The sequence below is a fragment of the Vulpes lagopus genome, chromosome 8 (assembly GCF_018345385.1).
Source record: "Vulpes lagopus strain Blue_001 chromosome 8, ASM1834538v1, whole genome shotgun sequence".
NCBI lineage: Eukaryota > Metazoa > Chordata > Mammalia > Carnivora > Canidae > Vulpes > Vulpes lagopus.
In genome coordinates, this window is record NC_054831.1 from 92548436 (window position 1) to 92561994 (window position 13559).

Here is a 13559-nt window from a genome sequence, read left to right on the forward strand (position 1 = left end):
AGTTTATAGCACAGCCTTTCGGAAAACATCAAAAGAAAACAAAAACTGTGTATAGTTGACAGACTTAGTGATCATGGTTAATTTATTACTGATAATTGTTAAATATGGAAGATTTGATGAGGGTTCATAATAAAAATAATGCTACTTATAAGGAAATGTGGTTGCTTGTCTGGCATGTAAAATAAAGGTAATATGTTATTTTGGAATATTTAGCATACCAAAGAAATTTTAGAAGAAATGTCTCTAATGATGATTAAGTTTGTTTTCAAAGAAGTATGTAAATGTCATATTTGATTTATAAAAATGGGTAGGCCTGATTTTTCATACCAAAAATATCCGGTAAATATTTGACACAAAAAGTGTCAAATAGAATCTGGTTATCTGTATGTTTACAAAATGCTATGATTAAATCTGGGATATATCCCCATTTGAGAACCACTAGCCTAGAAGGTGCTAGATTCAAATTAAGAAAGAAGTAAAGTCATAACCAAATATAAATGTCTTAAGTAATAAGTGAAATGATGACTAGCAACATTATGTTGTTATATTAGACACTGTACTTCTAGGCCTCTGGTGAATATAGAAAAACTTTACTTATTTTTTTTTTTTTTTTAACTTTACTTATTTTATAAGTGTTTTACTCAGTGTTTCTCCTGACGGTACAAACATAATATATATATATATTAAGGGAATTTATACACCTCCAGGGATTTCCCATGAAGTATACATTTTGAAAGTATTACCATAAAGTATATATCTTACCTATACCTTTTAACTTAGGGAAAGCTTAATATCTCTTTGATTTGATATCTCTTACTATGCAACTTTAAAATAGTAACGCATCAGACCAGCCTAGTTATTTTTAGCCTCTCTTTTATAAGGTGAGATAACAAAACTTTGTGCTCCTCCTTAGGTTCTCTGAGAAGTCTCAAAGGTAGTTTGGGTGTATTTCTTTTTCTGAATTTATGAGTGTACTCTTAGAAAGGCAAAATTTGAGTTGTCAAAGGAGAATTAAATACTTGATTAGTGTAGGATCATTGGTGCCTGAGAAACAATACTTGGTTACCAATTTAATTGAAGTGACAATAAAATATTTAAAAGTAAATATAGGGGCAGCCTGGTGGCTCAGCGGTTTAGTGCTGCCTTCAGCCCAGGGCAGGATCCTGGAGACCTGGGATCGAGTTCCGAGTTCTGGGTCGGGCTCTCTGCATGGAGCCTGCTTCTCCCTCTGTCTGTGTCTCTGCCTCTCTCATGAATAAATAAATGAAATCTTAAAAAAAAAAAAAAAGTAAATATAGAAGGCAACATGACTGTAAAGAACCGTAGCTCTTTCATAAATATGGGACCTTTGCTCTTTTTTCCTTTAAATAATCAAAAACATAATAAAGTCAGAACAGTCTCTGCTGTATAAACTGATTAGAAGGAAAAGAAAGAATAACCTTTCATATTATAAGTATTAATCATCAACAGTAAATCAAGAAGTAGTTACCTCCCAGTTGATTGAATTTTGCTAAGGTTTTAATATACTTAATAGCTCTTTTTAAAAGACTCACATAGTATAAATCAACACAAATAAAACTCATTTTCCAGATTTTGTCCTTTACTGTGCTTTTTAAAATTTTCTGGAGTAAGCGTCAATTCAGTTTAAGACAAAATGAGCCTTCCCCAGGGCCCCTGAGACCTACTCATGGGGTATATGAAGTAAAATAACTTTATTATTACACTAAGAATTATTTACTTTAGCATAATACATTTAAACAAATATTTAATTTTTTTCTTGGTTTTAAGTTTTAATATGGCAAATTTCAATAGTTATAACCCACATAATCGTAAGTCTTTGGGATTGTCAATAATTTTTTAAGAATTTAAAGGGGCCATAGACCAAAATTTTGAGAGCTACTCCTTTGAAGGAAAAACTACTCCTTTATTACTTCTCCTGTAGGGGCACTTAGATGGCTGAGTTAGTTAAGCTTCTGCCTTTGGGTCATAATCTCAGAGTTTGGGGATTGAGCCCCATGACCCACTCCTTGTTCAGTGGGGAGTCTGTCTCTGCCTCTCCACCTGCTCATGCTCGCTCTTTCTCTTTTTCTCTTTCAAATAAATAAATAAAAAATTTTAAAAATTATTACTTCTCTGGTAGTCTCAACTACTCATGTTAAATATAACTTAGAATCATAGTTTTTCTTTTTCATAGAAGAAACTGGAGGCAGGACTGAACATTTGAGAGATGTTAGACACAAGCATTGTAGCTATTAGAGCTCATGAACTTTTTATACTACTTTCTATGGCACATTTTGTTAAAATATAAAAGTGTAAAGTGTTAAATTGGCAAAAATGATCATGTTCATTAACATTACTGAAAGATACTGCATATGAGAAATAGGCAAAAGAATGTAAACTCAAATTTAATAATTAATTTATTATTTAATAAATTAATAATAAATTTAATAAATAATAAATAAATAAATATTTATTATTTAATAATAAATGTGTGAGAACTCTGTGTTCATTGATAATTAATTTACTCAATATAGTCTGCTGTTTTATGTTACCTAAAGCTAAAGACCTTGGAAATTATCTTCCAAATTATGCAAAAGGTAAATACTGTTGAATAATGAATCAGTTTATTTAAACATAGATTTACTTTTTTATACTCTTAAACATTATAGAGAATATTAGGTTATTTTAGTTGCAAACCTATATATGCTTAGAAAAACTTAAGGTGTCTGTACTAAACACTGATAAATCAGAGAAGAGATAGGGCTATCTTTTTAAACCAAAGTTACTAAATTACTCTTGAGTTTATCAAAGATTCAACTTACATGTACTTGGAATCTTAAGTGTTTCAGATTTAGTTCCTGTAGGAAGAATTTTTATCAAAACATTCAATACAGTAAAAGTTTTAGGAATTCAATTTCTTTATTTTCTGGAAATTTTAGGAATGCTTACCTCTATAAATTATTGTTATATATTATTTAACTCAACAAACCAAATTAGAATTTATTTAATAGAACTTTAAGAGACTTTTCTAAAGAGGCTCTAAGAGACTTTAGCATTTTTTCCTAGTTCTGCTTTTCCCCTGTTCCATTATATTCTTCACATTAATTAGATAATACTAGATCTTCTTATTCCATCATCTGTATTTATTAACCTTATTTTCATATTTTCCACTTGTTCTGTGCTGCATTCTAGATAGTCTGGGTAGTTCTTCAGATTTACCTTCACTTTTACAGAAACAGATACTTGTATAATGTGTGTATAGTTAGTTCTTTGCCATTTTGCTTCATGGTTGGTAGACTTGTGTCATTAGCACCAACATCAAGATACAGAACTACTACATCACCACACAGATACTCCTTGTGCTGTTTTTATAGTCAGACCTGCCATTCCTACCCTTACTCCCCATCTCTATCCCCTCAAAACAACTAATCTCTTTTCCATTTTTATAATATTATAATTTCAAAAATGTTATATAAATGGAGTCATACATTTGTGACCTTTGAAATAGGCTTTTCCCTTTCATTATAATGCCCTTAAGTTCATCCAGGTTTTTGTGTGTATCAAAAGTAGATTTCTTTGTGTTGCTGAGAAGTATTCCATGGCATGGATGTACTTGTATTTTTTTTTTTTTTTTAGCCACTCTGCCAATTTTTTGCCTTTTAATTGTTAAATTTATACCATTTACATTCACTGCACTTATTAGAGGTTAGGACTTAACCATTTCATTTTTATTTTCTTTTTGTTCCTTCTGTTTTTCTTTTTTCCCCCCTTTTACTGTCTTGAACATTTTTTAGAATTCAGTTTTGATTTTCCTTTTTTTTTTTTTTTTTTTTTTTTTTTAGTTTTGGAGTATATTTTGGCATAGCTTTGTTAGTGATTGTTTGAGGCATTGCATTACACATTCATAATTTATCACAGTGTGTCAGTACTGATGTATCTTACTAGTTTGAAATGTAGAAGCTTTACCTCCTTTTATGGCTTTTCATCTTCTCCCATATATTTTATTCATGGGATAAAGTGAATATTCATCATGATAAGTGTACCCTTTAATCCCCATTACCTGTTTAATCTGTCCCCCCACCTATCTCCCCTCTGGTAACCATCAGTTTGTTCTTTATAGTTCAGAGTCTTTCTTGATTTGTGTCTCTCTCTTTTTCCTTTGTTTTGTTTCTTAAATTCCACATATGAGTGAGATCCCATGGTATTTATCTTTCTCTGACTGATTTTGCTTAGCTTTATAGTTACTAGCTCCATCCATGTTGTTGCAAATGGCAAGATTTCATTCTTTTTTTTATAGCTAAATACTATTCCATGATGTGTGTGTGTACACACATACACATGCGCACACACACACCCCACATCATCTTTATCCATTCATCAATCGATGGACATTTGGGCTACTTCCAGAATTTGGTTATTGTAAATAATGCTTCAGTAAGCATAGGGGTGCATGTATCCTTTTCAATGACCGTTTTTGTATTTTTTGGGTGAATACTCGGTAGTGCAATTTTTGGATTGTAGGGTGGTCCTATTGTTAATTTTTTGAGAAACCCTCATACTATTTTCTACAGTGGCTACACCAGTTTGCATTCCCACCAACAATGTAAGAAGGTTCCTTTTTCTCCACATCCTTGCCAAGACTTGTTGATTGTTTTATTTTAGCCATTCTGACAGGGGTGAGGCTTTTTAAAGAGGCTTTAAGAGACTTTATAATTTAATTTGTTAATATTATCCATAAGGTATTAACATAATGATTACACATGATAAAAAAAGCCCTTTCTAAATTACATATGCATAAAGAGTTTATAGCTTCAGCCACAGTTCAAGAATTCACACAAATATGGGATTCCTGGGTTGCTCAGCTCAGCGGGTGGGCATCTGCCTTTGGCTCAGGGCATAATCCTGGAGTCCCAGGATTGAGTCCCACATCGGGCTACCTGCATGGAGCCTGCTTCTCCCTCTGCCTATGTCTCTGCCTCTCTCTCTCTCTCTGTATCTTTCATGAATAAATAAATAAAATCTTTAAAACAAAATTAAAAAAAAGAACACAAATACAAAAAATTACAATCTAGCAGAATTCTTTTTAGATTTTTAATTGATTTTATTTAGATCACAGTGGGCTAATAGAGACTAACAAAATGTATTCTTTATCACTTCTCACGCAACAGAATAGACAATTAAAATTCATCAATTTATAGAGATCACTGAATGGTCTAATCATAAAGCTAAATTTGCAGTTATTGCTGACACCAATGATAGTATGGCTTGTTGTCTGAACTAGAACAAATACGAAATCAATAGGAAAAATTTTAGAGTAAGAGAGACAAAGTTAAATTTTTATTGCCACTTGGGGTTCATATTGAGAACCAGAAAAAGAGAACAGGGCTTAAGCTGCTCAAGAGTGTTATGTACTTTGTACTTGGCTCTTTTCTGTTTGTTTTTATTTTCCGTTTAGCACATCAAGAACACCTGTACCTCAGAACCTTTATATTTTGCCTTCCCTATGCTTTGTAAGTGCTTCCCCAGTTATCTCAGGAGTTTGTTATTTTATTCTTATTTATACTCAGATATCATCTGATAAGGGTATATCTGAAGTAACTCTCTTGAGACTCTTTATCCCTGTGGGTTTTTTTTTTTCCTTTTTAGGACTTAATGTGTAACATTAGTTTATTATTTGCTTCTTCACAATGAGAGCCAGGGCTTTATTTTATTGCAGTATTTCCAACACCTGGAATATAGTGACTGACATCTCTTACACACTATATATTTGTTGAATAAATGAAGCCAACTAATAGGGAGATGGGGGAGAGGGATTATGAACAGTAATACAATCTTCTTTCCATTTCTGTAAATTATCCTCTTTCCTCTCTAACATAGGGAAATGTGTGAAATAATCTCTGTGGCCTAATAATTTTCTTAATATATGATACTTTGAATTAAGAGAATGTTGGAACATAGAATATTGTAGAACATGTCAACCCTAGGTTGGATGCCTTATGAATACTTAGGGCAATCAAGGCAAAATGAATGATTTGATTATCTTGGGAGTTAAGGAGCAAAGGCATTTATTGAACTAGAGAGGGAAATTAAGGTCTTGAGATGAATTTGTAACTGTTTAGAGTTGGCAGATAGATACCATTTATCTTGCCCTAAGTCTCTACCATGGTGTTGGCCTGGGAGGGCAATAGGCAAGCTAATTTTCTTTTTTGCCTCTAAAGTAGGAGAATAGTCCTTGATTCTTTAACTTTGACATTCATTCATTCAGGAAATATTTAACTTTCGGGGCACCTGGGCGGCTCAGTGGTTGAGTGTCTGCCTTTGACTCAGGTCATGATCCCAGGATCCTGGGATCAAATTCTGCATCTGGCTCCCCGCAGGGAGTTTGCTTCTGCCTTTGCTATGTCTCTGCCTCTCTCTGTGTGTCTCTCAGGAATAAATAAATAAATAAAATCTTAAAAAAAAAAAAAAAAAAGGAAATAAATCCTGGTCTTGGGAATACAGTGGTGAATGAGATCATTTCCTATTAACACCTCCCTGCCTTCTTTTCTTTTCCCTAATTTTGTAGTTTGAATGTTAATCATTGTTATCATTGTTTTGTAGGTGATGAAAGAACTATGGTTTTTGTTGAGACTAAGAAGAAAGCAGATTTTATTGCTACTTTTCTTTGTCAAGAAAAAATATCAACAACAAGTATTCATGGGTGAGTAGATTAATAGGATTTCACAGTAGGGAGGACACTTGCATTTCTCATTTGTTAAGAAATACCAGTGTATATAACTAACATCACATAATCCTAGGATTAGGATTCAGAGTTCTCAAGATCTAAACTGTTATTTTTTGTTTTGAGTTTTTACAAGAGTTAGGTGTTAGGAGTAGGTGAGTTAAAGGTCTGTGTTAGACTCCTCATTATGAGGACTGGTAACTACTCAGAGTTCGCTTAAGGCTCTCTGGATCCTTTGGTCTAAGTTGTTGTTCTGAATCCAGTCTTTCTCTTGCTTGACAATTTTTTTTATTGAGTTGCATGAAAATATCATATTAATACAACTTTATTGGTGCTTTACTGGTAGATCTAAAATATTAATCTGAGATTATATGTTAAAAAATTTTGAGATATTCTAATCAAATAGTTGTATATTATTTGTCAGGATGAGAAAGAGATTATTAATAGATTTGATGTTTATCATACTGAAGTCTGTGTTTTAGCTCTATGTACTACCTGTTACCTTGCTTCCATATGCAAATAGGGATAACTGTTCCACCCTCAAAGTATTGTAAGAATGAAATGATGGCTTGAAAAGAATTAGTGTAACTAGTATGTAAGAAGTAGATAGTAATGTTAAATGCTGTTATTTTTTACTAAACTATTAAAAATAAATATATATGTTGAACTTCAGTGGTTCACTGTAATAATTTTCTTAAGAGCTGTCCTAACACATGCTTGCTTTTATTTCTAGTGACCGAGAACAGAGAGAGAGAGAGCAAGCTCTTGGAGATTTTCGCTGTGGGAAGTGTCCAGTTCTTGTTGCTACTTCAGTAGCTGCCAGGGGGCTAGATATTGAAAATGTTCAACACGTTATCAATTTTGATCTTCCTTCTACTATTGATGAATATGTTCATCGAATTGGACGTACTGGTCGTTGTGGAAATACTGGCAGAGCTATTTCCTTTTTTGATCCTGAATCAGATAACCATTTGGCACAACCTTTAGTGAAAGTACTGTCAGATGTAAGTTTTAAACGTTTAAAACCAAATGGATAGTATTCTGACCTTATCGTTGAAAGTAGATATTAAATATATTTATGTATATTCAGGATAAGTAAACTGTTCCAATCTTTGAGACTTGCTGCATGTTGTATATGAAGTTAATTTCTTTTTTAAAGGCTCAACAGGATGTTCCTGCATGGTTGGAAGAAATTGCCTTTAGTACATATGTTCCTGGCTTCAGTGGTAGTTCAAGAGGAAATGTATTTGCATCAGTTGATACTAGAAAGGTTAGTTGGGAAAAATTCCAAACTTGATTTCCAGTTTACTCTTGGTGAATGTGAGTTACTCTTGGTTAATAATGTAAAATAACTAACATTCAATAGTTATCTAAACCATTTTTCACATCTAGGAGATTAATATTTCTTAAAATTTTATGTATGTATATATTTTTGGTTGTAAAAGTGAGCAGTTAACAGTATTTATACTCAAACACCCTTTCCCAAACTTGCTGGCATTTAACATTCTAATTTGGATTCTTTTAAGCCTTCTATTAAGAATTCTTTGTTTTTAGAATTCTGATGGTATTATTAAGACAAAAGTACTAGAGATGAGTATCTTTTTTGATGTGTCATTTTATAGGCAGCACCACTTTTATTCAGAAACATTGAGTGTACTAATCATTAAATATTATGCTTATTTATGAAATTCAGAACTTTCAGTTCCATTTGCCAAAACTACTGGTGTAAGAAGGCTTTTTTTGAAATATTTTGTGCAATTTAGACTTCAGGTTGATATGGGCTTTTTTTCCCCAATGGATTAAATTTAGTGAGAATCAAGTTTTTTTATTATCTATTTGGGGAAAACATGGTGGGAAGGTTGAGTCCCTTCTCTGAGTCTGGGCAATGTAACTTTAGAGATAACATAAAATTAAATGTGTCTTTCTTTTTTCTTTTTAAGAATTACCAGGGCAAGAGCACTTTGAACACAGCAGGGTTTTCTTCTTCACAAGCTCCCAATCCAGTAGACGATGAGTCATGGGATTAAAGCTAAAACATCCTTCAAGTCTGTGGTATAGTTTTGATGCAGAGAAGAAAATAGTTTTGATTTTTGAGTTTTTAACAGAAGTGTGAAACTTGACACTCTTGTATCTTCTGTTCTTCTGTTCTCCCACCCTTAAAAAAATTCTTACTAGTTATGTGAAATGCTAAAAATTACAACATTGCAGTTACTGATACACATGGTGTTATCTGGAAAGATTAAAGCATTCTAAATGTCTTGCTTATTTCTAGTGCATTCTTCAGGGGTTTTAGACATATTTCATGTCTAAGTGCTTAATCTTAGTGTGGTGTTCATTTGACCCTATAACAAGCAGTAAGATTTATGACAAACTTGTTTAGAAATAATTGAGTCTCATTTTTTACTTAAAAGGAGGCTTTAAAGCAATAGTATGTCACTAAAACAAGGTAACATTTTCAGGTAGCAGATGGTGAAAGACATAAGCCTCTTAAGGTGACTTTTATTTTAGATCATTAGATATATAATGCAAATGGAAATGCAATGTGAGCTCTGTACTCAACAACATAACAAATGTTTGTTTTTATTTTATACAGACTTTACTTGAAAATAAAGGATGAAACACGTTTCCCCCCTTAGTTTTCCAACAGTACTTTTAATTTTTCTTTATTGGCATATCATAGATCTCTATTTCGAAATTTTGAGACTTGTAAAACCAATGAAATGAACAAGGTCTTACGTAAATATGTATAGTATACATTACTACACAGATGTAATGGTGAAAATCATTCTTTGAACTCAAACTATATCAACAAAATACAATGCTGTTCACTCTTGCCATAATTAATTTTCTGGTATTTTAAGACTAGTGAGGGAAAGAATCCTTTTTTTCATTTACTAGTGTATATCTTACATTCTCGACATACTAAGGTTAAGTAGTTCTTAATAAATCGTTAATGAACCGAGGTACGCGTGGGTGGCTCAGCAGTTGAGCATCTGCCTTTGGTTCAGGGCGTGATCCTGGAATCCTGGGATTGAGTCCCACATTGGGCTCCCTGCATGGAGCCTGCTTCTCCCTTTGCCTATGTCTCTGCCTCTCTCTCTCTCTCTATGTCTCTCATGAATAAATAAATAAAATCTTTTAAAAAATTAACCAAAACATTAAGACATGAAACAAGTGAGATATAAATATTAGGGAGACAAAAATGATCAATTATCAATGTTTGTTATTGTTAATTTAAAAAAATCCAAAACAACATGTCCCCAAAATATATCTTGTTATATGAATTTGGTTAATAAAGGAGGCATCACATATGAAAAGAGAGGGTCATTCAACAGATGTTAGGACTAATTAGATGCCTGCCCCAGCCATATTCAAAATCTGTTCCACATGTATTATTAAACTACAAAAAACATGGCTAAATATGAAACCTTTGAATTGGGATTGAGAGTTGATTTTAATCTCAAGGGTCAGAAGTCACGAAGGAAACAACAAATTCAGGCCCAAAAAGGGAATTTATTACAAGGAAAAATATTACTGTGACTATAATGGATTATCCATGTGTAGTTTTTTTATCTGTGGGTATATAGGAATACCAGTAGAAGAATGCACAAAGAACAGACAACTTCAAAGGGAAGTTCAAGTAATGAAAACACGGGAAATATTTAACTTGTATTCTGTAATCTCAATTCTGGGAAAGGTTAAATGAAGAAAGCATTTGGGTCGTTACTTGCAGGACCTGTGTGTCTTAATTTTCTTCTCCACTTTGTTTTGTTTATAAAGAATATTTACAGCCCATTTGTCTCCCTCCCCTTTCCCCATTTCTTAAAGAGCTTTTTGGTCATAGCTGCCTAATTACTTTTAAAAATTTTTTGAATTTGCATGATATGTCAAATTACCATAATAGCATTACTGAATCAAATATAAAAAAGGAAAGAACATTGTACCAAATATCACGGTCATTACAAACCAACTGTAAATGTTCCTATGTTCACTTACGTTCTGCATTTCTAGGTATACATGTGAATGATTTCTTTAAAAAATATTAAAGTAACAGATATAGGTACGATTAGAAAATAAAATGGCACAGAAGAGTTTATAATAGGAAGCAGTAGTCTGTGTCTCCCTTTCCTAATTGCTCATCCACATCCCACATTCAACAGCCTTTCACCATTTCTGGTAGTTGATATTGTATGTTTTATTTTTGTCTCACCAAATTTAGATTTCTCTCAGCTTTCTATATAATAGGTAAAGATTTAACTTATTCTCACTTCCTTGATAACTTTATTAAAGTTAGAAGTATATTTTATGAGATGATGATAAAAGCACCCTTTCTCCTCTCTTTTACGACTTTTACACTACATCATCTGTAAACTGTACATTTATATTTCCAGAGCTAAAAATGTACATTCTGTTCTATAACCATAAAGTCTCTCTTCTTTTATTTATATGTTGATTCTAAAATTGGAAATCAGTAGAAAGGGTTTACATTACATAAATATTTTTTGCTGAATGGACCAATTAACAGCCTGATTTCCTTTCTTCTACTCACTTATCCAATTTTGTGATCTGTGTTTCCAGAGAATTATAAATATCAGGGTCAAATGAAAATTGATCAAAACCATTCCACATACTAATTTGCTTTAAACTTGCATCATACTCTTTTTGAGTAATTTGTTTACCCTGTAGTTTGTATTTTTTTTTTTCTAGGAGAAGAAACATGCTCTTTTTACCTTATTATTACCTTTCTAGGTTCAGTGTTAACTGTATTGATCCCAAAAGATCTTGATGTTTTTAAATTTTATGAGTGGACTTTTTAAGTCTGGCTAGTATTTGGTATGTTCAGCAGACCATTCTTTTCTGGTCCTGGAAGTGATTGTATTGTTTCTTTCATAATTTCCCTAAGTTTTCTTCACTCTCTTTATATCTCATATCTTTCATCTTTTTGCTTGTTGAGTTCTGGTAGAATTTTTACTACTTTTTAATCCTCTGATTTTTTAAAAGCAATTATTTATTATTTCCAAGGGCTATCTTCTGTTATTTGAAATGTGAATTTTTTGCTTCGCTTAGGACTTTAAGAATATTTTTTTAATGTTAAGTATTTGTTTTTCCGCTGCTTGGCTTCAGAATCAGAAGTCTTTATCAATTTATAAGTTATAGGTCTCTTGAATGCTAGCCTCACTCAGATTCAGCAATCTGAATTTACACAGAAGCCCTTATTGTCTAAGCGCTCTTTTGTCTCTCTAACTCTACATCAAAGCTTTCTCTCAAGGCATAGGGTTGAGATGTGAATAATGAAGCTTAGTTTCTCTTTCCTAGAGGCTTCTGCATTTTTTAATGAGCCAAAAGCTCTGGACTAAGCCAAAGTAGGAAGCTCAAAATGTGGAATGGAATATCAAGCATCCTGGGAAGGTTTGGGAATAATGGTGATGTAATACCAAATAAAGGTGAGGAGAGGTCCTGATTCCACTTAGGGTAGATTTACCTAGGTACTCCCGTCTGTTCCTAAATTCTGGGAGTAGAGGAGTTACGGTTTTTCTGATTTTTTTCGGCATTGATAACATTTCTATGTAGAAATGCAGCAGCACTGGTCAGAAGTTTGCCCCTCCCACCCTACCCTTGACTTTACACTTACCCAGTTTGCATTGTTATTTTATTGATCCTCTGATTTGGGAGAAGGCAGCTTTTCATTTTGTTTGGTTTGTATGCTTGTCATAGATTTATTAAATGTGTTGAAAACAGGGCACCTCTCTAGTCTTTGATTGCTGAGCCCCTTTCTCAGTCGCTTAGCAGCGTGTGGCTGCTATGTGTGTGGTTGGCCGACGCTGCTCCTGCTCACTGTCGGCTGGGTTCCTCCACCGTGCCCCACGCCGAACTGCGTGCTTAGAAAAAAAAAAAATTAGTAAACATGAGTCCGTGTGGAATCTCACTGTGTCCGAGGCCGCGGCAGGGAGGGCGGGCGCGCTCGCAGATCCTGCCGGGAGAGAGCTGAGCCTGGGCAGTGCGGCGCGGCGGCGATGGCCGCGGGGAAGCAGGTGCCGCTGGCGTCCGGCCTCCGGGGCTGCTCCCGGGCGGCCCCCACCACGGTCCCTCCGCTGCCCCAGACCTGGCGGAGCTCACCCTGCCGCGAGGCCGGGAAGCCAGCCCGCAGGCGCTGGGGCGGAGCGAGAGGTGGGCCCGGGGGACCCCGGGGTCAGCGTGCGGGACCACGGGAATGACGGAGCCCACGTGTGCCCTCGGTCCCAGGGGTCTTGTCAGCCGCTCTGAAGCCCACTCGGGCCCACCGGGGGGCTCGGAACCGCACACTGACTCCCACCTGGGCAGAGGCGCGTGCCCCTAGCCCGGCCCGGGGAGCTGGGACCCGCGGACGTTGGCGGTCCGAGAGAGCAAACGGACGTCCTCTAGTTTGGGGACAGGTGGTTCAGGTAAATTCCTTCATCTTTTAAGCGATTCTTTAATTGTTTTGCTGTAATTTAGGGGATGACTGTGAATTGTCGCAGCAGAGTATTGGATTTGCGTTTTCTGTGTGAGAATTCCTCGAAGGAATTTTTCTTTTTTTTTTCTGGTCTCTATTAGTTAGTGTTTACCGCATTTGGAGTCCAATGTATTTGTGGGATTCTTTTTCACTATTCAGGAACAAAACCAGCTTTACTTCTTCTGAATAGATGAACTTATTATCCCAAAATCTTGGATATTTAAATTTGATTTTTGTCTTAGTTTTGGGAGGGGAGGTTACCATGTGGGGGATTAAGACATTCTCAACAGAAATCCAAACACTTTATTAAAAAACTTTTATGTATAGGAGGGAAAGCTCCTGTGTAACACGGTGGGCATGATGCTA

The 13559-nt window shown here is 34.6% G+C and overlaps 2 protein-coding genes across 4 annotated transcripts in view; both read left to right on the forward strand.

Moving 5' to 3' along the window:
* Positions 1 to 8748, forward strand: part of DDX4 (DEAD-box helicase 4) — a 78762-nt gene extending 70014 nt beyond the window's left edge. For all 3 annotated transcript variants that reach the window (XM_041767252.1, XM_041767254.1, XM_041767253.1), the window contains 4 exons: positions 6601 to 6700; positions 7455 to 7725; positions 7881 to 7991; positions 8671 to 8748. In XM_041767252.1, the coding sequence (XP_041623186.1) occupies positions 6601 to 6700; positions 7455 to 7725; positions 7881 to 7991; positions 8671 to 8748 (560 nt within the window). The remainder of the gene's footprint in view (positions 1 to 6600; positions 6701 to 7454; positions 7726 to 7880; positions 7992 to 8670) is intronic.
* Positions 8749 to 12735: 3987 nt separating this feature from the next.
* The window catches only part of IL31RA (interleukin 31 receptor A), a 79026-nt gene continuing 78202 nt past the window's right edge, over positions 12736 to 13559 (forward strand). The window contains 2 exon segments of the mRNA XM_041767497.1: positions 12736 to 12869; positions 12942 to 13143. Of these exon segments, the coding sequence (XP_041623431.1) occupies positions 12736 to 12869; positions 12942 to 13143 (336 nt within the window).